The 26,503-nt window shown below is 40.0% G+C and overlaps 3 protein-coding genes across 9 annotated transcripts; 2 read left to right on the top strand and 1 right to left on the bottom strand.

The window, feature by feature from the left end:
* The first annotated feature begins 1,063 nt into the window (after positions 1–1,063).
* Positions 1,064–9,121, top strand: LOC146976458 (extracellular calcium-sensing receptor-like). 2 transcript variants are annotated; one of them, XM_085794514.1, is made up of 9 exons: positions 1,064–1,218; positions 1,565–1,859; positions 1,956–2,042; positions 2,264–2,533; positions 2,811–3,017; positions 3,093–3,368; positions 4,246–4,473; positions 4,570–4,693; positions 8,208–9,121. In XM_085794514.1, the coding sequence occupies exons 1-9, from the start codon at positions 1,109–1,111 to the stop codon at positions 9,119–9,121; spliced, it is 2,511 nt and encodes an 836-aa protein (XP_085650640.1). In that variant the 5' UTR covers positions 1,064–1,108. The 2 variants fall into 2 exon arrangements, with proteins under 2 accessions (XP_085650640.1, XP_085650641.1); XM_085794515.1 differs by lacking the exons at positions 1,064–1,218; positions 3,093–3,368; positions 4,246–4,473 and having other exon boundaries at positions 1,581–1,859.
* Positions 9,122–12,420: 3,299 nt separating this feature from the next.
* Positions 12,421–17,116, top strand: LOC146976457 (extracellular calcium-sensing receptor-like). Of its 6 annotated transcripts, XM_085796277.1 has the most exons (9): positions 12,421–12,665; positions 12,876–13,170; positions 13,332–13,418; positions 13,618–13,887; positions 14,203–14,409; positions 14,537–14,812; positions 15,459–15,686; positions 15,771–15,894; positions 16,169–17,116. In XM_085796277.1, the coding sequence occupies exons 1-9, from the start codon at positions 12,421–12,423 to the stop codon at positions 17,080–17,082; spliced, it is 2,646 nt and encodes an 881-aa protein (XP_085652403.1). In that variant the 3' UTR covers positions 17,083–17,116. The 6 variants fall into 6 exon arrangements, with proteins under 6 accessions (XP_085652403.1, XP_085652404.1, XP_085652405.1 ...); XM_085796278.1 differs by lacking the exon at positions 12,421–12,665 and having other exon boundaries at positions 12,830–13,170; XM_085796279.1 differs by lacking the exon at positions 12,421–12,665 and having other exon boundaries at positions 12,880–13,170; positions 14,519–14,812.
* A 1,207-nt stretch (positions 17,117–18,323) lies between these two features.
* LOC146976456 (uncharacterized) lies at positions 18,324–21,048 on the bottom strand. Its single transcript, XM_085794513.1, has 2 exons — positions 20,717–21,048; positions 18,324–19,695 (listed from the first exon to the last, which is right to left on the bottom strand). The coding sequence occupies exons 1-2, from the start codon at positions 20,919–20,921 to the stop codon at positions 18,392–18,394; spliced, it is 1,509 nt and encodes a 502-aa protein (XP_085650639.1). The 5' UTR covers positions 20,922–21,048; the 3' UTR covers positions 18,324–18,391.
* Positions 21,049–26,503: the final 5,455 nt, after the last annotated feature.

Here is a 26,503-nt window from a genome sequence, read left to right as displayed (position 1 = left end):
GTGCGTGTGTGTCTGTGTCCATGTAAGTGTGTGTGTGTCTCTATGCATGTGTGTGTGTCCATGTAAGTGTGTGTGTGTGTGTGTGTGTGTGTGTGTGTCTCTGTGTGTGTTTGTGTGTCTGTGTCCATGTAAGTGTGTGTGTGTCTCTGTGTGTCTGTGCGTGTGTGTCCATGTGTTTGTGTGTGTCTGTGTCCATGTAAGTGTGTGTGTGTCTCTGTGTGTGCTTGCATGTGTTTGTGTGTCTGTGTCCATGTAAGTGTGTGTGTGTCTCTGTGTGTTTGTGTGCGTGTGTGTGTTTGTATATGTGTGTGTGTTTGTGTGTGTCTGCGTCCATGTAAGTGTGTGTGTGTGTGTGTGTGTGTGTGTGTGTGTGTGTGTGTGTGTGTGTGTATCTGCCTGTCTGTCAGTCAATGTATTTCATCCGGGTCAAATTGACCCGAACATCCTATGAAGGACATAAATGCGTAGGGGTATTGTAGCATATCATGTCAATATTTTTTTTTTCTTTCACACGTTCTTCACATAAAATAAGCCAAGGCCATGGATTTTCAGGTCGAAAAGTCGTATCCTTGTATATTTTTTCTTTTAGTAAAAATTTGAAACGGGTCAATTTGACCCGAACACCACATAAGGGTTAAGACACACAGGAAAACAAGACACAGAACTACAAAATAGCACAGGAAATAACTACAAAGGACGTGACAGTGAGACAAGACACAGGGAATTAAATTGAAAACAAATGTTCTATATGAAAAAAAGAAGGATAATCTGCAATTTACATAACATTACAAAGGATGTAATTTGCTTAAAACAATTTGGTAAGCGTGTGTTGGCCTGGCTCCATAGCGCATGTCCTGATTGGTGTTGAGAAAGATTAAACAATGACAGAAAGCACACATGACATAGCCCTGTGTATAAAACCAAGAACCCTTGTATTGGGAATCAAAACTAGTGTGAATAGAGGAAGGAAATTATGGGGGGGGTTCCTGACATATATTTGCTTTTATGTATCTACCTTATCTTGTTTTTTTGCTTGTCTTTCTCTTTGTGCTCTGTTACTTCCTCTCTGTCATTTTGTAAATTACGGAGAAAGTTTCACCTGAATGGGATGCACAAGACCGGCGATGTGATTCTGGGTGGACTGTTTGAGGTCCACTACACCTCTGACTTCCCTGAGTGGACATTTACCTCAGAGCCACAACAGCCCAGCTGCACAGGGTAAGTTTCAAGTCCTGATGCTGACAGCATTCATAGTGAAGAAGGAAATGTCAGTGTTTTAGAATGAAGTATAAGTATTGTAATATTGTGTGATAGTTATAGTGACAGTTTTAACACCAAACTATATTTACAGCTGTTGATTTCAAGTTTCAAGCATATGCAACAAACAGCGCCGGGTGAAATTATAATTATGTGTGGGTAAAGTAAAATTAGTGGGGGTTCTTTTAAAAAATAATAATTACAACAGAGAAAAATGCCATAAAATGTGTTCAACATGTATATATAATCACAGATTTCACAGTGAAATAATACATTCTAGTAAATACAATTTTATCTCATATTTTAGCTTTGACATTCTAGGGTTCAGGCATGCCATGTCCATGGCCTTTACTATTGATGAGATCAACAAGAACTCCAATCTGCTACCTAATGTGACTCTGGGATACAGTCTTTATGATAACTGTGCCACACTTGTAATTGGATTCAGTGGTGCTCTGTCACTGGCAAGTGGTCAAGAGGAACAGTTTCTGCTTCAGGACAACTGTTTAGGAACTCCCCCTGTTCTGGGCATTGTGGGTGATTCCTATTCAACCTTTACCATTGCAATGTCCAATGTGCTAGGCTTATTCCAGCTGCCAATTGTGAGTTTCCTATCTTTTATGTTTGCATTTTTATACTTAAATGTTGCAGTTTAATAAGTGTTAAGTATTGAGTGCACTCTTCATGATTCTTTCTAGGTGAGTTATTATGCCACATGTTCCTGCCTCACTGATCGACAAAGATTTCCTTCCTTCTTTAGAACAATTCCAAGTGATGCTTTTCAGGTGAAACACTATAGCCAAGGTTAACCCTTAACACTGATGCAACCCTTTTCTTCTACAATGAATAGATGTGATTCTATTATGAAATGTCTATGTGTGATATAATTCATAAAATATAATTTACTGTATTTTATTTTGCATCAATTTAAGTTGGCATCAGCTTTTATTTCTAAATAATATACTAGCCTGTGCTCTAAATCCTTCTCACCATTGTATCTTCATAGGTGCGTGCTATGATTCAGATTCTAAAACACTTTGGCTGGACTTGGGTTGGTCTGCTGGTCAGTGATGATGATTATGGACTCCATGTTGCCCAGTCCTTGCAGTCAGACCTGGCCCAGTCTGGTGGAGGCTGTCTGGCCTATTTAGAGGTGCTGCCCTGGGACAGTGAGCCAAGCGAAATTCACAGGATTGTACATTTGATAAAGACATCAACAGCCCGTGTGTTGATGGTGTTTGCACACGACATGCATTTGATTCCACTGATGGAAGAGGTGGGAGTTAAATCATAGTAAAAAATAAATAAATAAAAATAGAGATTTTTATGAAGGGAACAGGATGACTTTGTTACTTTTTTATTTATTTGTCAAAGCCAAAGTTAACTAGCCAAACTTCACTCAATTATGATCAACATTATGCAACAGCAAATTGCAGATCCAGATCAATCTTTATGAGTTCAAAATGTAAAAAATTATAATTCTGGCGATATCAAACTACACTACACAGTTTAAAGTCCATAAAAATACATATTTCTTTCAATGCAATATTTAGGTGGTGAGGCAAAATGTGACAGGCCTGCAGTGGATTGCAAGTGAAGCCTGGACAGCAGCTGCTGTTCTCCAGACTCCTCGCCTCATGCCGTACCTGGGTGGAACACTGGGTATTGCCATCCGTCGAGGAGAAATACCAGGACTCAGGGAATTCATATTAGAAATACATCCTGAACAATTTGATAGTGACGATTATGGAAATAACTTTGTAAGTTTTTTGTCTTTCAATTTGATCTAAAACAAATAATAATTATTTCAGTTAATAATATGGTTTACATTTCAGGTAAAGCAATTTTGGGAGTACACATTTCAGTGTAGATTTTTTCCAGTGTCAGAGGATTGGATAGAAGCTGGTGGAGCATTATGCACTGGACAGGAAGATCTAGAGAGTGTGGAGACTGAGCTGTTAAATCTTTCTAACCTCAGGCCAGAGTATAATATTTACAAGGCTGTGTATGCTCTGGCATATGCCCTTGATAACATATTGCAGTGTGAGCCAGGGAGAGGGCCTTTCAGTGGGAACAGCTGTGCTACTTTGCAAACACTGGAACCCTGGCAGGTGAGACATAAAATTAACCCTCAATATCTTAAAAATGGTAAAGTTGGTAAAGTTTGCATTGTTATAGCAATGACCCACTGGTTATTAGTTTTCAGTGAAATGTGATATAATAAATAAATTAGTAGAACTAACACCTCAAAGGAGTTTAAATTGAAAGCAACTGGACTTGGTTATTTGTCTGGGAAGACCAGGCTGGGACTGGTCAGATGCGTACATGAAGCCTCTTGGATGAGAGGTGAAACGTCTTCCCAGACAAATAACCAAGTCCAGTTGCTTTCGATTTAAACTCCTTTGAGATACTATGACCTGGACAAATGAGAACATGCACAGGCTTAGTAGAACTAACACATTTCCATTTTGTTTTCATAGAAAACTGAGAGGTGTCAATAAGCCAGTTAGACAAAACAACCTTAAAGCAGAAGTAAGCGGAATGTTTGTGTTAATATAAGTCTTAAATAGTTACGTATATCTTCCGACGGCAATCACTTGTATAGTGTGTTTGGTCTGAAACACGGGTCTGTCAGTCACTCTGCTCTGCTGTAAGCCGAGGAGAAAACTTTCCTTGTATGAGAGAGAACGGCATAAAGGGGCGGTCCTCTCTGTGTGTGCAGCCAAGGGATGCGCGTGAATGAGGTGACGTAGGGACGAGGACTAATAGATCCATGACGAGGGCGGGGACTGCTAACTCCATCGGCTGACAAGAAGTTAGCCAAAACGACCGGATCGCTTACTTCTGCTTTAACTTCAGCATACTTCGATCTTAACTTAGAATTACTATAGAATTACTTAAAAGTACTATGAGTTTGATGCACCTCAGTGTGGAAGGGGTCTGACATCTGCCTGACAATCTTTTTTTATTTCTATCTTGCATTTGTAGCTTGTACATTATTTGCAAAAGGTCAACTTTACCACATCATTTGGTGACGAAGTATCATTCGATGAGAATGGTGATGTCCTACCAATATATGACATCATGAACTGGCAGTGGCTCCCTGATGGAAGAATTAAAGTTCAGAATGTGGGAGATGTTAAGAAATCAGCCTTCAGAGGTGAAGTGCTCACACTTCATGAGGATAAAATCTTCTGGAACTTTGAGTCAAAACAGGTTGCTTTTGCCTTGTAAAACACCCCTATTTTTTAGACTGCAATTGCTATTAATGTAAAACAACACAGAGTAAAATATTAATTATTCTCCCTACAGCCACCCCGGTCAGTGTGCAGTGAGAGCTGTCCTGCAGGAACCCGCATGGCCAGAAAGAAGGGGCAACCTGAATGTTGTTTCGATTGTATCCCCTGTTCTGAGGGAAAGATCAGCAATACCACTGGTGAGTGTTCATAAAACAATATATCTTTTTTTTTTTTTTACTGTGTAAGCAACGTGGGAGTAGCCTCGTAAACCAGCCTCTCGCGGAAATGCATTTCATTTAATTTCAACGGAGAGTCTGGCCTCATTCCCCCTGTAAGCGTTTGGGGTGGGCGGGAGCTGGGCGGGAGTAGTAGCGTTGACAGACAACCCCATTCAGCCAATCAGCAAGTTGGTGTAGTGACGGGGCTTTGCACCAGTCGGTCCCTGATTGGCCAACGTGCTGTGTCAATCACAGCGGCGACGCTGATCGGCTCGGCCTTCTGAGGGTTTCAGGCCAAACGCTTACAGCGGGAATGAGGCCAGACTCTCCCTCAGAAATGAAATGAATTGCATTTCCGGGAGAGGCTAGTTTACGAGGCTAACGTGGGAGTGGAGGCAGTCTAACAACATTCTGGGTTTTGCTCATAACTTAAATGTGGACTCAACACAGTTGCCATTCATGTCCTTTTTTCGATTTTCTTATTTTTCTGTTTCTCTTCTCAACCCTCACAAACTACCCGGGTGATTCTTTTTTTGCAGCAACATTTTGGTGTCATGACTTTTGAAAAAGAAACAACCTATGTTTCATGTTTTTATTATTTTATTACAACACTAATATGTTTAACAATAAGAAACACATAATGGTCAAGCTCAGGGATGGATACAATTATAATTAAAGGTTGTTTTCTTAAACATCATCTCTGAATGTTTTCCATCCTGTTAGGGACATTTATATGTGGACCACAAATAGTTAAACATGTAAATATTGATCAATAATTACTTTTTCTTAGAAAGAGTATGTCCCTTTTGCTATCACAATATGTTTTATTCTTGAAACTGTAACATATGATTTGGTTACAAACAGTATATGTCTGTATTATGAAAATGGCGTTTTTTTTTTTTAAACCTATAATAACAGAAAGCATGAAAAACATTGGTAGTTTTTTAAACTTGTACCTATATGTGCATTTAATGTTCCTCACTTCCCAACATGGGACAAAAATATTCACAGTACTTAATGCTTTTGTCAAATTATTTTAATTATTTAAAAAAAAAAATCTTAACTAACAGGGTGGAATGGATCATAACAGAGTGGAACAGACAATAACAGGGTGGAAACATGTGGAATCATTTTATCAACAAAGCTTATTTTTTAATAATGTTTTTTTTTTAGCTTATCTAGCTGTAGCTCATAGCTGATCAACTTTTAGCTAGCTGACCTTCAACAGAATAACAAAACTTTAATAACTAAATCTAATGTTTTTTTTTTTTATTCTACTCAATAGATATTTCCCATAATTTGCCATAACAGGGTGGAACTTTAAGAGTGCCTCATACGAGTATAACATATTTAAGATTTTTAAAAAAGTAAGGAGAGAGTGAAAGTTTAAGTTTATTTCTTTTCCACAGTTGAACTCCCTCCAAAACCAAATGATGTCACTTCCTGTAAATGGCTTTTATGGAATTGTAGTCTTTTGGGGGGGCAATTGAGCACATTCTAACAGGGTGGAAAATTACTACTGGGACATGTAGAATTTGAACAAAATAGCAAATAAAAAATATAGTTTCATCACATTTAATTGCATAATGAAATAAAGTTTAGTCTAGTTAATCAAATTATTAAAGAAAAAAAAAAGTTTTATAATTTTATGGCCTATTGCACTGTGGACACGATGAAATTGAGCGTGTGTGTCACCAAAAAGTTGTGTAAAATACAAAATAATATTTGAAATGCATTTTATTTATGGTTAAATGATGGCAAACACTTAAGTGCATAATTAAAGTACTATTATATATATTTTGCACATTTTAGAAAAAAATCAGGGTAAGAGAAACATGCGGACATGAAATGTTGCTACAAACAGTCTCACCAGTGCTGCCAAGCAGTTTACCCTAACACATACAGTCAAAATAACAGGCAATAAGACCATTGTGAACAATACTTCAATAACACTACAGTAAGCCAATGTTTAACTTGTGTTTACATAACTTACCCCTAAACATTACTTCAGGGATATTCCGGCGTAAGTTTAACCCATGGTCCAACGCACCGTAACACCGAGTTAGACCCCCCCTCGAGAGATAAAGTCTGCTAACCGCTAGCCTCTCCAGTTGTAGCAACTTCAGCAATGACCGCACCAGAACAAACAGCGCAGTATATGGATCCACTATCCACCGATCAAAAAGCCACTTACAGCCACAAATAATGCTCAGAACAGCACCAAACGTCATCAACAGTACAAACAGGGTCCCAGCACATAATACGAGGCATCAAACATCTGCTAGCTTAGCCTGGTTTCTATTGAAAAGAGACGAAAACAACTCACCCACTCTCCTCCAGTTATACGCTATGCAGCAACTTTCCGTGTCCAGCATAGAGTCCAGCGCTGACAACACACACCGAGGCCGACTGGCAGCACAATCATCTGGTTTAAGCGGCCACAGACAGGCAGTGACCAACACACTGACCACTTGATTCCCCCAGGTCCAGCACATAGACGCCCCCAGCTCTCTCCCTCTGTCTCTTCTCTCTCTTTTAGCCTCCGTTTCCAGCACATAGCCTCCACCGCAGCTGCCCCTCTTTGACTTTACTCCACCATTTTCTTCAGCTTGTCTTCAGTAAACTCGATCTCAAATGGATAGTGGCGCCCATCGAAATGAAACCAGTCGTTGTTGTTCTCAAACTCCATAAACTCAGCCGTGTCCGTGATGTCTCCTTCACTAAATTACAGACTCTTCCGGCAACGAACGGCGTCCTGATCGCGCGTGTGACGTGACGTCGCGTCTAATCTTGCGCTTGTTTACGTGATTCTCTCCGTTCATTTCCCTGTGAACACTCGATAATAACTTTTATAAACTGATAGGCAAGATACATAGGAACTTTGGCTGCATTATATGGAGTAATACACACACATTCATCCTTGAGCTGCGGGCTTCTACTTCACTCGGTAATCGCCTCCATGCCAGCTGACTACCTGTACAAGCAGACATCACAGATGTCATCACAGAGGTCAATGCCTGTCGGTGGCCACTGAAACCAGATGTTTATGCTGGACTCTATACTGGACGCGTAAAGTTGCTGCATAGCGTATAACTGGAGCAGAGTAGGTGAGTTGTTTTCGTCTCTTTTCAATAGAAACCAGGCTAAGCTAACAGATGTTTGATGCCTCATATTATGTGCTGGGACCCTGTTTGTACTGTTGATGACGTTTGGTGCTGTTCTGAGCATTATTTGTGGCTATAAGTGGCTTTTTGATCGGTGGATAGTGGATCCGTATACTGCGCTGTTTGTTATAGTGCGGTCATTGCTAACATTGCTACAACTCGAGAAGCTAGCGGTTAGCAGACTTCATCTCTCGAGGGGGGGTCTAACTCGGTGTTACAGTGCGTTGGACCGTGGGTTAAACTTACGCCAGAATATCCCTTTAACAACTGTATTATTAGGAGTATTTTACATACTATATAACAGACATGTCAAACCTCCTGTATTTCAGACTCCATGGAGTGTACCAGTTGTCCAGAGGATTTCTGGTCCAGTCCCCAGCGTGACCACTGTGTTCCTAAGAAAACAGAGTTCCTCTCCTACCATGAGCCTTTGGGAATCTGTTTGACAACAACTTCATTGCTGGGCACATTTATTTGTGCTGTCATCCTGGGCATCTTCATCTATCATCGCAGCACACCCATTGTACGTGCCAACAATTCTGAACTCAGTTTCCTGCTCTTGGTCTCACTAAAACTATGTTTCCTGTGTTCACTGCTGTTCATTGGTCGACCCAGACTGTGGACATGTCAGCTGAGACATGCAGCATTTGGAATCAGTTTTGTTCTTTGTGTTTCGTGCATCCTGGTTAAAACTATGGTGGTTCTGGCTGTGTTCAAGGCCTCCAAGCCAGGAGGTGGAGCCAGTCTGAAGTGGTTTGGTGCTGTGCAGCAGAGAGGGACAGTTCTAGCACTTACATGCATCCAAGCAGCAATTTGCACTTGCTGGATTGTCTCTGCCTCACCAGTGCCTCATAAAAATACTGAATACTACAATGACAAGATAGTCTATGAGTGTGTAGTTGGCTCCACAATTGGTTTTGGAGTGCTACTCGGTTATATTGGTTTACTGGCTATCCTTAGCTTCCTGTTAGCATTTCTGGCAAGGAATCTTCCAGACAACTTCAATGAGGCCAAATTCATCACTTTCAGCATGTTGATCTTCTGTGCTGTGTGGGTGGCCTTTGTTCCAGCTTATGTCAATTCTCCGGGCAAATATGCAGATGCGGTGGAGGTATTTGCCATCCTGGCCTCCAGTTTTGGCCTCTTGGTGGCGCTGTTTGGACCTAAATGTTACATAATCTTACTTAGACCAGAGAGAAACACAAAGAATGCCATTATGGGTCGAGGAACTGCAAAGTCGTAAAAGTACCTGATGCAGTAAAATAATGACCTGGTTGAAGAAATGTGTATAATGCATTAATTAAGAAGTGATCTATCCTCTGAACAACCAATGTACAACAAATTACAAAACATTTCTTTGGCTTTAAGAATGCCTATTTGTAAAGAATGAAATTGGATGAAACAGCAAGCAATTAAATTTTCTTGAGCAAATTGGATTCTTTTTTCCTACTCGACTGAAACTCACTGCCGAAACGAAACCACTTGTTATGAGATTATTCGTTTGTTTGTTCGTTCATTCGTTCATTCACTTCTGCTTATCCTGGGCTGGGTCATCTATGCAGTCTAAGTTGGGATGCCCAGAACTCCCTATCCTTAAACACCTCCTCCAGCTCATCCGGGAGGATCCCAAGGTGTTCCCAGGCCAGCTGAGTGACAGAGTCATTGCAGTGTGTCCTGGGTCTTCCCCATGGCCTTCTCCCATTGGGGCACGCCCCGGAACACCTCCCCAGGGAGGCATCCAGGAGGTATCCAATACTGATTCCCGAGGGACCTCAGCTGGCTCCTTTCAGTGTGAAGGAGTTTCTGACCATAGGTGAGAGTAGGAACGTAGATTGACTGGTAAATTAGGAGCATCGTCTTTTGGCTCAGCTCTTTTGTCACTACAACTGACTGGTACACTGACCGTATTACTGCCGCCGCTACACCAATCCTGTTTGAGACTGTTGCAGAGAAAAAGCAAGAAGCAACACCAGGAAAATGTCATGATTTAAAAAATATGTATAAATGTTGATGTGTTGTATGGTTCAATTCAACACCCACCCTAAACTCCCTTACCACCCAAAGTTTCCCCCCTACCCGAAGGACCCACTTTGTATTGTGCTTTTGATCATTTGTAATTAAATCAGGCACCTATGTTTGACTTTGATCATTTGGTGGCTCCCTCCTACTACTATGCAGTGTTTCTTTAAAGGGATAGTTCAACATTTTGGCAAATTCGCCCATTGCCATAATTCCTATAGTCATAGGAGTAGGTTTGTTACCTTTAGTTGTCGGAGCTGCTCAGAGCTACGCTACGGAGGCTAATGGGATTTCTTGGTTTTCCCTCATCAAACTCATCAAATACACAATCCAACAACTCCAAAACGCTCCTGTGGTAGGGCTGCCACAAACAATTATTTTGATAGTCGACTAGTCACTGATTATTTTTTTCGATTAGTCGACTAATCGGCTCATACGTAAATTGAATGGAAAACATACCGCTTATCGCACCAGTATGCAGCTGCTCTTATATAACCATCATTAGCTTTCACCTTGAAGTATTTAAGGTATATGCTAACTACAAATAAAGACAATTAAGATGATAGTTAATTAAACTTTTAATGAAATATGCAGCTTGTAGCAACAAACAATTCTTTAACTGTAGCATAAAGTGCAAACAGCTGAGTAAAATAAGGATAAGGCACTGGCCTAAACAACACAGTGTAAATAATAGTCCTTCTGTTAAGAAAAAATCAAATAGTTTATGAGACAAAAATGTAAATGTTCCCTTTTTACTGTTGCAAAAGGAGAACCACCAGAAAGTTCTGTGTGAAACTCTGTCAAATGAAAACAAGTGAAACTGAGGTGCAGCTCAAACTCTGCAAGGTGCGGACTGTGATGAGAAGCTACCGGAAAATATTGACGTAGTTTTACGCCGGGAGAGAAGACTTCCTCGTTAAGATGAGCGCTCATTACGTGACGAGGACCGCTGTGACCAGAAGCTGTAACGTTCCAATATTCTCCGCGATTTTCTTTTTAAATGATGAACGGCTGTTTTTCAGTCCGTGATTTAAAACGATGGATGTTGCATGAATTTAACTCTAAATGGTATGAAGAAACAGAAATCATGCGTTGTGACATATATGCAACCATCTCTTATGGTCAGAGAGACACTCCCCCCTGTATAAACAAATACATCTTTAATCCCTGTTTAAAAGAGGCTGCACTACCTTCTTGCATCAAGAACCTTGGCAGAGAATTCCATGCGACCATCGCTCTGTAATAAACAGTTTTTTGTTCCGTGTTCTACATGGGGGCAACAGGAAACGACCTTCCGAAGACTGTCGAGTAGAATAGTTATGACTGTCAGAAAAAAATACTAATTTATTATAAAAAATGCTGGTGACTGATGGTATCCTGGTGTCATCTACTGAGAACTGGAAGTGGTCACCTTCCCTCTCTATAAGACAAGGGACCTGGATTTCTCTGGCTTGAAATGCAATCGAGTCCACATGGTTACCCTCTCCAAACCTTGGAGGATCCATCTGCATCCTGGGACTGACACTGTTGTAACTGTCAGATCATTTAGTTGGCCATGTTCTAAGCGGGATAATGTATAGTTGGTCGGTTGTTAATGGAGAAATAAATAAAGTAGCCTATGTTCATTTCAACCTCCGTACTATACATTATCCCTTATGTAACGCGAGTCTACGGGGCAGCGGAATGCAGCCTATAAAAAACACTTGTTCATTTCACCAATGTTTTGTTATGATACGCTAGTGCTATTCCCCTCTGAGTCCGGGGTTACCTATTATCAGCATCCAAGGTCTGTAGGTTGATTTACTAACCTCTGACCTGGATGTTATCATCTCTGAGTGCCGCGCTGCGTGACTTGTTTACTTGAAAGTTGTTACTGCTAATACTATGGTTCGTTTCTGCACGTTTCCGACTTGTCAGAACAAAATGAGCAGCTGGATGAAGTTCAGCTTCCACAGGCTTCCTCTCCACAACCTGGACTTACTAAAGCTCTAAAAATGGACCCGAATGCCGAAGCGGAATGATTATTATCAGAGTGAGCCGTGTAGCGCTCAGAGATTATATGATCCAGGTCAGAGGTTAGTAGGTCAACCTACAGACCCTGGATGTTGATAACAGGTAACAGAGGGGAATAGCCAAATTACGTTTGACTAATTGAAAAAATAGTTGATAGATTAATCGGGAGAAAAATAATTGTTTAGGACAGTCCTAGAATAAACCAAATGGTGGTCTTACAGAACATGTTTTTTGTTTGTTTTTAAAGGAAGACTTCAAGTCTTTAACTCTGCCTTTTTGATTCAATCATGTGTCAGCCATTTTGTCGTTGTTTTTTACTTAACGTATTCAAGTAGTTAATACATTTTACTCCAGTGGAAAAAAAGAAGTTGAACATGAAATTGTGTGTTCAGTCCTGCCCCCATAGTGCATGAGGGTTGTGTAAGATGACAAAAGGATGAGATAGTCCTGCATATAAAACCAAGAACAATTCCATGAATAGAAGGAGGTGAGAGGGGAAGGAAGGAAGTTATGGGGGGGGTTACTGACTCATATTTGTTTTTGTGTATTTACCTTATCTCATTATTTTGCTCTCCTTCTTCGTGCTCTGTGTCTTCTGCTCATCCCTTATCTTGTAAATTACGAAGAAAGTTTCACCTTAATGAAATGCACAAGCCTGGCGATGTGATTCTAGGTGGGTTGTTTGAGCTGCACTACACCTCTGTCTTCCCTGAGTGGACATTTACTTCAGAGCCACAACAGCCCAGCTGTACAGGGTAAGTTTTAAGTATGTGACAGATGGTATTACCATGTGCCAATTATTATTTTATACTGATAGTATTCATTCACATTTCACATTTAATATGTTAAAAGAAACATTAACATCTGAAGCAACATTGATCTATTTTTGTATAGGCTATGTTTCTCACAGTTCTCACAGCGGTACTATTCTTTTTCATGATTTAAAGTAATATTTTGTGTTTTAGCTTTGACACTCTGGGGTTCAGGCATGCCATCACCATGGCCTTTGCTATTGACGAGATCAACAACAACTCCAATCTGCTACCTAATGTGACTCTGGGATACAGTCTTTATGATAACTGTGGTGCACTTATTATTGGATTCAGTGGTGCCCTAGCACTGGCTAGTGGTCAAGAGGAGCAGTTTCTGCTTCAGGACAACTGTTTAGGGACCCCACCAGTTGTGGGCATTGTGGGTGATTCCTACTCAACATTTTCTATTGCAATCTCCCATGTGCTAGGTTTATTCAAGCTGCCACTTGTGAGTTTCCTATCTTTTATCATTTGAATTGTTATTTTTTTCAGATTCTACAGTTGATACGATGCCGTATTTAATTGTGAAAATTCTAAAAGCATTAATGTAAGAGAATTTGACTTGCAGGAGATGTGTAATGTTAATTCAATATGTATGTTTCTTCATAGGTGAGTTATTTTGCCACATGTTCCTGCCTCACTGATCGGCAAAAATTTCCTTCCTTCTTTAGAACAATTCCAAGCGATGCTTTTCAGGTGAAACACTATTACCAAGTTATCCCTGTTGAAAAATATTTTCTTTTCTCTTGCACTAAATTGATGTGAATCTCAATCTACTATAATGTATTTGTTTAATTACATTTGCACAAATCAAGCTGGATTTAGTGAAATGATTTATTAGATGATATTACTGTGTGCTCAAAGTCCTTCTCAATGTTGTATTCTCATACTGTAGGTGCGTGCCATTATTCAGATTCTAAAACACTTTGGCTGGACTTGGGTTGGTCTGCTGGTCAGTGCTGATGATTATGGACTCCATGTTGCTCAGTCCTTCCAGTCTGACCTGGGTCCCTCTGGTGGGGGTTGTCTGGCCTACATAGAGATTTTGCCCTGGAGTGACAACCCAGCTGAACTAAGCAGGATTGTGAATTTGATAAAGACATCGACAGCTCGTGTGGTGATGGCATTTGCACATGAGATTCACATGATTCAACTCATGGAAGAGGTTTGAATGTTTTAAGACATGATGAAAAAGCCAAAATTCTCTCACCTCAAAATTCTCTCTGAATGACTTATTTTCATCAGGTCAAAATGTTTGATAAGGTCTGATAATGTAAGCTGTATACTGTAGGCATCAAATATTCACACATGCAGAGAAAGCAGCTCAATATTAAATTCTTCTTGACCTATTCGTGAAAGAAACAGTTTTGCTTCTTTAAGACATGAGTAATACTGTATATTCACAAATGTCAATAATCAAACATGTCACACAGCATAGTTTTCAAATGACGGGACCCCCAAAACTGTATTTCATGCACAGGTGGTGAGGCAAGATGTGACTGGCAAGCAGTGGGTGGCAAGTGAAGCCTGGACAACATTTGCTGTGCTCCACACCCCTCGCCTCATGCCGTACCTGGGTGGAACTTTGGGGATTGCCATCCGTCGAGGGGAAATACCAGGACTCAGGGAATTTCTGCTTCAAATACATCCTGAGCAACATGACAGTGACAGTTTTGGAAATAACTTTGTAAGAACTAAAACGTACAACTACATCTAAAATGTAAAATAAATGTAAATATATGGTATATGTATAATGATAATGATAATAATAATAATGATATTTATTCTAATAACAGGATTTTAATGCATTTCAGGTGAATCAATTTTGGGAATACACATTTCAGTGTAGATTTTATCCACCTCCAACAGGTTGGATAGAAGCTGGAGGAGCATTATGCACTGGGCAGGAAGATCTAGAGAGTGTGGAGATTGATATCTTGGATCTTTCTAACCTCAGGCCAGAGTACAATATTTACAAGGCTGTGTACTCCCTGGCATATGCTCTTGATAACATACTGCAGTGTGAGCCAGGGAGAGGGCCTTTCAGTGGGAACAGCTGTGCTACTTTGCAAACACTGGAGCCATGGCAGGTGAGAGATGAATTTAGACTCTTTTTCTTTTTTTGTTAAAGAAAAACTAAAGCTACATATTATGGAATGATAACATTGCAACACTCTAAAACATAACATATTTAATATTAAATGTGGCAGAATAAATACATTGTCATTTTGTATTCCAACAAATGGAGTGAAGCCTGCGAGTTAGTTCAGGCAGCCAACTCGACCTGCGCTGCGTCACTCTCATGACATCATACACACCCTCTCAATTTGGCGATCTATTTAAGATAGGTGACTTACCCATCGTCCTCTTTACTCGTCTATGACACAGCAGCATATCTACCCTATTTTCTGCCCCATCACCACCCCAGCATCCACCTGTAGGCTCCGGGTTAAGATAGTCGCTCATCACTCACATATACTTTAATGAAATCCTATTATCAGGGAGTGATGAAGTCGGAGCTTTAATGCCAAACTCAAATGAAGCTGCAATACACATTTTTAATTGTGAGTTGTCTGACTGAATGATGATTAATTGTCATTAGACCAGTCAGACAAAAGGGAAACCTGAAATTCACAGACTCATTACTTACTGTTAATTATTTTAGATGAAAGGATGAAACTATGTTTGGAAGGAGTCTGTCACCTGCCTAACATGTTTATGTCCATCACCATCTAGCTTGTACATTATTTGCAAAATGTGAACTTCACCACATCATTTGGTGATGAAGTATCATTTGATGAGAATGGTGATGTCTTACCAATCTATGACGTCATGAACTGGCAGTGGCTCCCTGATGGAAGAATTAATATTCAGAATGTGGGAGAAGTGAAGAAATCAGCCTTCAAAGGTGAAGAGCTCACACTTCATGAGGATAAAATCTTCTGGAACTTTGAATCAAAACAGGTTACTACTGCTTTTTCATACTCTCTTCTTTTTATGGACATAAAAAAACAACACAGAGTAAGATATTTATTTTTCTCCCTACAGCCTCCCCGGTCAGTGTGCAGTGAGAGCTGTCCTGCAGGAACCCGCATGGCCAGAAAGAAGGGGGAACCTGAATGTTGTTTCGATTGTATCCCCTGTTCTGAGGGAAAGATCAGCAATACCACTGGTGAGTGTTCATGAAAAAAATAAAATGAAATAAATATATATAATTTATATATATTATTATTTTTATTTTTTTACTGTGTAAGCAACGTGGTTGTGAAGGCAGTCCAACAACATTCTAGGTTTAACATGCAGACAATCCTTTTCTTTTTCCCTCTTCTTCTTTTTCTGTTTCTCTTCAACCCCTTACTACCCACTGTTTCACCAGCGCTGACAAGCAATTTACAATAACACATGATTAACTTATGTTTACATAACACCATTTTCCTGTATTTCAGACTCCATGGAGTGTACCAGTTGTCCAGAAGATTTCTGGTCCAGTCCCCAGCGTGACCACTGTGTTCCCAAGAAAACAGAGTTCCTGTCCTACCATGAGCCTCTGGGAATCTGTTTAACAACAACTTCATTGCTGGGCACATTTATTTGTGCTGTCGTCCTGGGCATCTTCATCTATCATCGCAGCACACCCGTGGTGCGTGCCAACAATTCTGAACTCAGTTTCCTGCTCTTGGTCTCACTAAAACTATGTTTCCTGTGTTCACTGCTGTTCATTGGACGACCCAGACTGTGGACATGTCAGCTGAGACATGCAGCTTTTGGAATCAGCTTTGTTCTTTGTGTCTCGTGCATCCTGGTTAAAACTATGGTGGTTCTGGCTGTGTTCAAGGCCTCTAAGCCAGGAGGTGGAGCCAGTCTGAAGTGGTTTGGTGCTGTGCAGCAGAGAGGGACAGTTCTGGTTCTTACATGCATCCAAGCAGCAATTTGCACTTGTTGGATTGTCTCTGCTTCACCAGCACCTCACAAGAACACACAATACCACAATGACAAAATAGTTTATGAGTGTGTGGTTGGCTCCACCATTGGTTTTGGAGTGTTACTTGGTTATATTGGTTTGCTCGCTATCCTTAGCTTCCTGTTAGCATTTCTGGCAAGGAATCTTCCAGACAACTTCAATGAGGCCAAATTCATCACTTTCAGCATGCTGATCTTCTGTGCTGTGTGGGTGGCCTTTGTCCCTGCTTATGTCAACTCCCCAGGAAAATATGCAGATGCAGTGGAGGTATTTGCCATCCTGGCCTCCAGTTTTGGCCTCTTGGTGGCGCTGTTTGGACCCAAATGTTACATAATCCTAATGAGACCAGAGAAAAACACAAAGAAAGCTATCATGGGTCGAGGAACCGCCAAGTCATAAAAGCACCAGACGCAAAACAATGATTAACTCATCTGAACCATGTATTCTGCATTAATTCATTTTTTTACCTAAATGATCTGAACAGATTTTTCCCTCCTGAAGAATGAACCTACATGAAGCTGCAAGCAATAAAGAAATGTTTGGGCAAAATAAATAGATTGCTTTTTCCTTGGAAACATTTCACAATGTCTGAGACTTTTAAAGGCCTTTCCCCCTCTTCCTACCCACCTACATGGAGAAAATCATGAGAATGTCCTCATTTTGATGGCCTTTAACTTATATGTACTCTGAAGCACCTACTAAAATCATGTTAAAGTATTTAAGTATCACAAATCGTTATCCCCACATAATATTACCAAATATCAAAGCTAGTTTTTTTAGGTGTTGGTTGGTTGTTTTGTGGGTCTAATACGGCAATAACCTTTGGTTCATTAAGTACATTTGATCATGATTAACAAATTGAGTAAGGGTGCCATCCAATCTTTGCTCAGTGTAAATGTAGCCACAGTTTAACAAGCTGCAAACCAGGCAAGTGTGCCTTAAAGTTCTGCAGTTTTTCTGATAATATCATGTCTACACTCAGACCTGGCAGTATGGGCATGGGTGGGCCGAGCCACACTGCCACTGTTGTGATCATGGATGTAGTTAAACTTACACTTAAACTTAACATGGGTCACATACAGTAAATGAATGATCATTATTCATTAGAGCTCTGGACTTCATGTGACTCAGTTCAACATGTTGGCAAAAAAAGCTTGAGCAAAAATGAATGGCACCACTGCTGATTTCAGTTCACTGCATGCTTAAAATCTACGAAAATTGAGCGACATATTACAAAATTAGACAAATTAAACATAATGCTCCTCTTTGGTAGCCTTATCATAAGAAATTGACTATTGAGTCACAGATGTACAGCTGTAATGAGTTATAGCACTGTTACCAGTTAAGGAAGCTAAGAGAAACACACACTTATTTTACAAGAACTTTATTGATTAACTTCACAAGACAAAAAGAAATGTAATAAATGTAGTATTTGAAGAGTCAGAATATGTTTTGCCTTTGTTGTAATGATACATACAATACATACATCTTAGTTACTCTCCAGTGTACACAGACTACAGGTTAAATGAACTTCTTTTTAAATACAAAAATGTAAAACTATATGTTTTCTGACCATGAGGTAGACATCAGCTAAAAAAAAAAATCCACATATTGTGCATCCCTAACTACATCTGTAGATTACATATGTTAGGAGTTCCATGAATATACAGTATTTACATTATCCAGCATCTGTTGTCAGACTGATCTGTTACACGACCACTGAAAGAACAACAGAGTCAGAGACATTTGTGAGGGCACAGCATACTTGGACAATTTTGTCGAGGCATGTTACATCATTTTCTTGGTCAACGTCAGTGAAACTCATGGGGACAGTGCTTTGCAAAACAGTGTACTTTTGGCGGAGAACTCCAATGACCCTTTCAATGTGTATCCTAAGAGATTCTAAGCAGCTGGTGTTCTCCAATTTAACACGATGTAACTGTGTCTTGCCACGAGTGAATGCGGAAATCTTTAACTCAGCTTGGTAAGACTGTACCGAGTCTTTGATGTTGAAACCTCTGTCTGCCAAAACAAGGTCACCTGGGAGCAAATTGGGCAAAAAATTACTTTGCTCTGTGATGAACTTATTACTTGTGCGGCCTCCCCATCCATTGGAAATGAAACAAATGGAACCCCGTGGGCAAATGGCAATTAAATATTTCAATGCATGGTGTGACTCGAGTGTTGACATATTGCTGGGTTTCTCAATAAATATTTCAAAACAGTCAATCATGCAAACTGTCTTTTCAAAGGTACTGTTCCTGAATGCATGAGGAAGAGATTCTCTCAATGATTCCCTGTCAGGCCACATGAGTACACTTGGCACTAGTCTACAATACATGACACTAATACAGTGTTTGAAAAGCTTCAAAACAGAGGTTGAATCAACACCAAAATAATAAGCCAAAAAGTCAAAAGACAAGTTCATTCTCAGCTTAATTAAAGCTAGCATATACTGCTGAAACAATGTTAGGCCAGACTCCTGTTTTAGATCGGGAGCCACAAAATGAAAAACTGTCATCAGCAGTGAATATGTTCGTAAACCAGTGAGAATATGAACCTTTTGATCATTGTTTTGTAGACTTGTCTCGTTTAGTTCAGTTCTTTTCATTTGCTGTTTTAACAACATATTTTCAGTCTTCAGAGCTTGGCATTCCATCTCAAGTGATTTAATACGTTTCTTACAGTTTTCACTGGAACACAGGGGAGTTGCTGTATCACCGTTATCGCCAGGAATGAGCTGGAAATCCCTTTCAAGTTCATTGTGGATTGATTTCTCCTCAGTAGTGTTTTCTGTGAGATGGTCCGCAGTAGGCTGCTTACTGTCTTGAGGACAGATGGTTGGAGGGACAGCTGATGGTGAACTTGCTTGCTCTCCGCTTGGGAGTCTGCTCTTCAGTCTTCTGTTGAATAACTCTAACTGCATCATTTTTCTTCTCCTCTCTGGGGATGACACATGTTTGAAGATGGATGGGATGTAGTCAGGTGACAGAGGGTTTTCACTCTTTTTCCCTGCAACATTATGTAGAGACATGTAGTAACAGGTTTAGTGCATGTTTAATACTCTGACTCTTAATGACCCCAAGAAGAAATGAAAAATGTATTTCCACCACCTTTAACTCTGTATCCACATGTAAATAGTTAAGTTATCTGTTGAGATTTTGCCAAATTCATATCACAAACAGTGACATTTCTCTTCCTGTAAAATTATTTCAGACATTTGATTTGATCCTATTTGTCCCTCCCCTGAAATATAAATCCTGCCAGTCGCACTCACAACCCCCCAGGCTGTAAGGAGATAGACCTGCAGACACTGTGTGTGTGTGTGTGTGTGTGCCTGTGCCAACACTGTGCAGAATCAACATGATTAATTGCGAAGGTCCACAGCCTGAAATATGTGAAGGTGAGGGAGAGAAGTCCTCCACAGCAGCAGACATTCCTACATATGATGCCTATCGTACGTTCAACGCCATCCCTTCCCTTCGTGTTTTTACCGGAAATACGTAAGGCTGTTTTCACATACAAACAGCGCAGGAAAATATCCAGGGATAACTGGGGAACAGTGGTATGCACATGGCTGACTTTATTGTGGACAATTACGAGAGAAATAAAATAAATAGTAAAATTGTGTAGTGTTCATGTTCACTTAATGTGTACGTGAGGCAGCCACCATGAATACACAAATCTCATTGATAGAAACTATTTCATGACACAGTCGTCCTTGTTGTAAACACAGTTTACAAGTTAACAGGCATCCAGACAGCACACTTGCAGTCATAACCTGGATGAAAGAACTTGTCGAGGGTTTTAACAATACAACTAGTGTAAGCAATTTATTATTCCACGACTATTTTCGGCTTGCTCGTGGTTAAGTGAGCAACACCACTCTTGCTAGCGCCGCAAAATCCACGCAACAATACACTGTTCAAACTCGCCTTTTGTAAATAAATAAACAGCTTGAAATCACAACGACGTGTAAAATAAACAAGTTCTTTACGTTGACAAGCGCTGGATCGTGTAGGCCTAACGTTACCTGATATGAAGTGGTCACTGCACACACGGTATCCGCTGCCTCTGGGTTCCCATCGCTCTGTTCTCTTCTGCGCTCTTCGAGCACGTTTTATGACTGTGATCCACTTCTGCCGTCTGTCTGGGTCTTTAGGGATGCGATAAAACGCTCTTCCCTTTGCTTGTCCCCGACTGTTCTTGCATCCCGGGGCACAACAGCTGTCCACCATGTTGGCTTTGTGTGAATACAGCCGCAGACGAGATGTTAGCACTCGTATTGTTGGCAGTTCTTTAAAAAGCCCGCTTTGCTGCCAATATGGCGTAGTTTTGCTTTCGACTGTTGCATGCCGGGATTGCGTTGCGTGACGTCAGCAAACGGAGCCCCTTGGACTGTTTTGGTTCCCCGCCTGTTCTGCGTCGTAGCTGTAAGTTTTGTGCCTATTTAGCAGACAGACACACTGAGCTCACTTACTAAATGTGGTTGTGGTGTGAGAGCGGTGTTAGGCTATAACGACGTGTGTGTAGTCTTGGCAAAGTAGCCTGTAACTCTAAACTTGTTTATAAGTTAATATAAAATGACCAGCATTGGGCCGGTGTTATGGCCCAACTGGATTCTGATTTAACTGGTTACCGTGCCGAACAGCTGCAGCTGTGCAGCGCTTCCGCCAGCAGATTCGTCACAAATTCACAAACACACTACACACATTTACAAGAGTAGTATATAGTCCAGTAATTTTAGGCCAAAAAAGGGGTCAACGTTAAACAAATTGCAACAGAAGCAAACTCAACTGATTTTGTATCCTCAACATGTCCTGAGTGAGGGAAAAAAAGCCCCGAAGAATCCCATTAGGGGAAAGTTTAGAAAAACACCCAAACATATCCCATTAATACGCATAAAAAAAAATTTCACGTGTATAGGGTAAAATTTTTAACCTTTAGATATCTCCATGAAAATTACTGAGTTGATTACTTACATTAAGACAAACAAAAAATGTATTACAAGTTTTTTGAAATTCTTTGTTAACATGAGCAAATTTGCATAAATTTGCATAAATTCCACCGTTTTGACGGCACATGTGTATATGAAGTTGCTGTGGTGGTACCAGCATGAAAACTGGAATGAGTTGACTCCATCGGTCAACCAACAAGTTGCCCACTTTAAATTTCAAGATGACTGCAATTTTTCAAGACAGCCACATCCTTAGTAGAGCAGGTATGACATGAGCCAACAGTGCATAATCCAATTACGTATAGCTAATTTGCATACATACAACACCTGATCTAAACATTGAGTAGAGCAGGTGAAAATGTCTTGTTCAATCTTGTTAACATATAATATGTTAACAAGATTGAACAAGACATTTTTTAACTGTATTATGATATTACAGTTAAAAAAGGAATGGAACAAATTTAGGCTACCCATGAGCATTAATAGAGACGGAGCATGTCATACCTGCATGTGGCTGTCTTGAAAAATTGCAGTCATCTTGAAATTTAAAGTGGTCAACTTGTCGGTTGACCGATGGAGTCAACTCATTCCAGTTTTCATGCCGGTACCACCACAGCACCTTCATATATACATGTGCCGTCAAAACGGTGCAATTTATGCAAATTTATGCAAATTTGCTCATGTTAACAAAGAATTTCAAAAAACTTGTAATACATTTTTTGTTTGTCTTAATGTAAGTAATCAACTCAGTAATTTTCATGGAGATATCTAAAGGTTAAAAATTTTACCCTATTCACGCGAATTTTTTTTTTTATATGCGTATAAATGGGATATGTTTGGGTGTTTTTCGAAAATTTCCCCTAATGGGATTCTTCGGGGCTTTTTTTCCCTCACTCAGGACATGTTGAGGATACAAAATCAGATGAGTTTGCTTCTGTTGCAATTTGTTTAACCTTTTCTCATAAAATGACTGGACTAATACGCACACGCACGCACATCCCTTGCTTGGTGTGCTGGGCTAAGGGGGAAGCTTCAAAAGAAAAAGGAAACAGCCGGCACAACCTCGTTTTGCTCCAAATATTTTTACTGACAATTTCGGGCTCCTCAGCCCTTCATCAGGTCATTATCATAATGTGTTTCACCCGTGTAGCCTATATTGTAGACGCCCACCTGGTGACGTCATCGAACATGGGCTCATTCACAAAAAAAACATTTACAAAAAATCACAATAGCCTAGCTTACCTATTGTGAAACGTATAATATTAATACATTATATCGAAAAAACATACATAAACAGACATCAGGTTAAAATATAATCCAAAAAGCCTATCACGTATCACAAAAAATGATTGATAGGAAAATCTTCATTCATGCCTAGGAGACAATTGTGCCCAAAGTGAATATCCAAAAGGATTCCCGTTGCAACAACAGTCTGTTTACGTCCCCTCCTCGTCTCGGACGTTTTACATGTTTAATTCCCTGATATTTTTTAAATAAACGTGCCCCACAGTTTTACCTTCTACACACTGTGTCAGAGATTATCTGAACTGTTCCATTATTTTTTCATATTTGAGAGTGACTATTTTCTTCAAGTATGTAGCATGGCGATGGAAATAATAAGTAATAATAATAAGTAAGTAAGTGATAAATCAGTGGATCACACAATATTGTTCGGGGTGTCTATTTTTCATTTCATTTCATTTATTAAGGACTGCACAACAAGTAGGCAGAATTTGCTTTCGGCACAGCATAGTGGCACTTCTGTGTGGCACAAAACATAATCAGACTATACATTTAACATAGCCTACATCAACAACATCAACATCAAACATTTTACATACAGACTATATCCTACATTTAACATAGAGTTTGGAGGTGAGTGGAGTTCACAGTGGGGAAAAAGCTGTCCTGATATGCTTTTTTGTCAGTAGGTGGTAGTATTGAGCCATTGTAGTGCTAACAGAAATGCATAGTGTTAGTAGGCCTACAGTGGCTGTGGCTGTCTACTACCACTAATTAGCACGTCTATTCAGAAGTTTGATAACAGGCTAAGTATAGGCGTAACTCTGATAGCTTGCGCTGTAATATTGCTGCATTTTAGTTATGATCTAGACCAACATCTTTGTGACTCAGACCCTTAGACTCGGATTTTGATGCACAAATGAAGGTGCTATCAACAGTCATTTCGCCCCTTCTTCTAAGCTGTTAATATTTAGTTTGTGACAATAGAAGGATGTGTCTCGCCTTCTTTGTGAAGTGAATCCTTTAGTTTTGGCATGTATGTAGGCTACTAGTGTGAGATATTAAAGCAAATTATTAAGGTGAAGTCCAAGTTAGTGCTAACTAAAGCTTCATGTTAAAGGGAAACTATGCAAGTCTGGTCGCTTTTCCTCTGTTTTTCTAACTCACTGCCTGGCCATGTGCATTTGTTCACAACGAAGCCAGCAAAAAATCAATCCATGGAGCGGTGGATAACGTTATAACACATACGATGTTATGACGTGTAGTAGCCTATGTGTAGTCTTAACTGTCATAAACAAAAGATTGCGGGTCATGGAGCGCGTTTGTGTCACAGTGCCGCAGAGACGAGAGCTGCGACACCGGGGCAGCGGCCAAGTTCTACACTGATATTGCAAAACAGCCATGAGACACCAGGTGGATCGGCAGAGAGCACTCTCTCTCGTAACAAGTCACAAGTCATGTAGTTCACTATCATCACAATTACTCTGGAGCTTTTTAATTAAGGTAAAAATGTAGCATAGCCACAGGAAAAATTGTGCATAGTTTCTCTTTAAATCATAATATGCTTCAATGTTATGCCATCTATTTTGCTCATCTGTTGCCTGAGACTTTTTAAAATGATTATAGCATAGGCTACTGTAACCGTCCTTTATTGTGTACTTACAGGATGGAAGTTCTTGAGGAAGTGAAATGTCTGAGGAAACAGTAGAAGCCCTGGAGCAACAGAAGGTGGGCTACCTAACTGTAAATGTACCATATTTCAGTCCAACAACTGAAGGGCTAATTTTCATGGACATTTTACATCAGCTTTCTTGTATAGCTGTTTCCTGAAACTCAACATAACTAGGCTAAATATCATCACAAGTCACATGAGGTCATCTAATCAGGATCACTTTTTTTTTTTAACCAATTGCATTTTCCATATTTAGATTGATGCCAGCACCATACTGCTGATGACAGATGAAGAATTGAAGCATTATTTGCCATCCTATGGGGATTGCCTAGCACTAGCAGTATTTGCATTTTGGAGTCGCAGGGATAACAGCTCCTGCAACACTCGCAAAACAAAACTGTATGAGCGCTTAAAGAACAAAATGTCTAAAAGAAAATATTGTGATGGAGGCAGTAGCTCACACCAAGGTCAACCAAGTCAGAAAAAGAATGCTATGGAGACAAAATTGAAACGGGATGGTTGCATTATGATAATGAAAGAGGAGGGGGGACGAGAAAACTCTAAGTTTCAAAGGATGCTCAGAAAAGGGACTTGATACAGAAAGCAGCAGGAAGCCTCCTCTTCTTAGGTTTTATCTGACCATACAAACAAAAGAACACAATGACAGACCACACAGCCCAGATTTGGCTCCATCTGTGGAAGGACATGAGAGAGCTCGGCCCTCTACTACACTTGTTAGTTTTCCTACATCCCAACCATCAGATACATTTGAAACAGCAGCCCTGAAGTGCTATTTGGAAGTAATAGTGATGACAGTTTTGAGCTTGCAGTGTATGAGACACCGATGTTTTTGAGAGCAGGAACATTGTTTTTGTTGGAGACTTTTCTGAAAATGAACCACAGAATTTGTATGATACATTGCCACAAGCCATGCCACCTAATGAGAGAGTGAAGAAAATATTGGCTGTTCACAGGGGGCAGGTATTGCGAGAGCTCATTGCAGTGATAATGGACTTACAGAGGCTGACATTAAAATCCAGCTTGTACTAGATGTGTACTCTCCTGTGAAGACTGAACCTGTCATATTAGAGCAAGCTGCTTTGGGTTATGTGAAGAGTGATTCAAATACTTTCCTGAATCTGAGTGTACAGTATTTGAATCTTGGCAATCAGATTTTCACACTGTTGATCAGGAAGAATTAATTGAGATCCTAGATAACAGCTGCAGAAGGATAATGTGAGCCATGACACAAGGGTAGCCCTCTGCACCTACACTCACACTATACACTATGTTGTTTCTATATTTATGTTAACCATATTTTGTTTATGTGCATTATACATTCAATTAAGTTGGTTTAACATTTAAGTATCGAAATAACTCACACACAGGTTTGGTTGCATACAACATAGGCTACTTTATTATTTGACAGTACATTAGTTTCTATTTAAGCACACATTTAGTTAGCTTTTGTTCAGTATTGTTTCTAATCTCTCTTTTGTTCTTTTGAGTTACCGGTGCTGCTGGTGCTGCTGGTGCTGCTGCTGGGATCCTCCAGATAAACGGATCTGCCCCCACAAGCTCGTCCATTTTATAACAGGCAGCACTAATTGGGCCAACCCAAGGGCCGGTGCACCATGGGGGGAAATTTAGTGTTTTAGTTATGTTTATTATTTTCCTTAGACCATTAGTAATTTCAGTTTTGTTTGGTGTTTATTCTAATAAGTTACCTTCCCTAAGTTGTTTTGTTGGTGAATTAGCTGTGGTCTTTTGTGTTTAGTGTTTAAGTTAACCCCTCTTTTGTTAGTATGGGCTGACCACCCAGTATATAAGTTATCCCTTGTGTTCATTAGTTAGGTCTGCTTAAGTCTGTTCTGTTTGTCTTCTGTTAGTTTGTTCAGTTGACTTTTGGTACAGTTTTGTTAATTTGACCTCTTTCATTTGAGTAATTT

Source organism: Trachurus japonicus, chromosome 13, assembly GCF_045865225.1.
Source record: "Trachurus japonicus isolate A0001 chromosome 13, Traja_1.0".
NCBI lineage: Eukaryota > Metazoa > Chordata > Actinopteri > Carangiformes > Carangidae > Trachurus > Trachurus japonicus.
The sequence above is the reverse complement of the archived record's forward strand: the minus strand, read 5'-3'. Positions and strand labels throughout refer to the sequence as shown.

Bases quoted from the DNA above. Each gene is read 5' to 3' on its own strand.
- LOC146976458 (XM_085794514.1), top strand. From the start codon at position 1,109: ATGCACAAGACCGGCGATGTGATTCTGGGTGGACTGTTTGAGGTCCAC. The intron at 1,219-1,564 runs GTAAGTTTCAAG...CTCATATTTTAG, and splicing joins CAACAGCCCAGCTGCACAGG to CTTTGACATTCTAGGGTTCA. The intron at 4,694-8,207 runs GTGAGTGTTCAT...CCTGTATTTCAG, and splicing joins AAAGATCAGCAATACCACTG to ACTCCATGGAGTGTACCAGT.
- LOC146976457 (XM_085796277.1), top strand. From the start codon at position 12,421: ATGGGGGGGGTTACTGACTCATATTTGTTTTTGTGTATTTACCTTATC. The intron at 13,888-14,202 runs GTTTGAATGTTT...TTTCATGCACAG, and splicing joins TGATTCAACTCATGGAAGAG to GTGGTGAGGCAAGATGTGAC. The intron at 15,895-16,168 runs GTGAGTGTTCAT...CCTGTATTTCAG, and splicing joins AAAGATCAGCAATACCACTG to ACTCCATGGAGTGTACCAGT.
- LOC146976456 (XM_085794513.1), bottom strand. From the start codon at position 20,921: ATGGTGGACAGCTGTTGTGCCCCGGGATGCAAGAACAGTCGGGGACAA. The intron at 19,696-20,716 runs GTAACGTTAGGC...ATAATGTTGCAG, and splicing joins CAGTGACCACTTCATATCAG to GGAAAAAGAGTGAAAACCCT.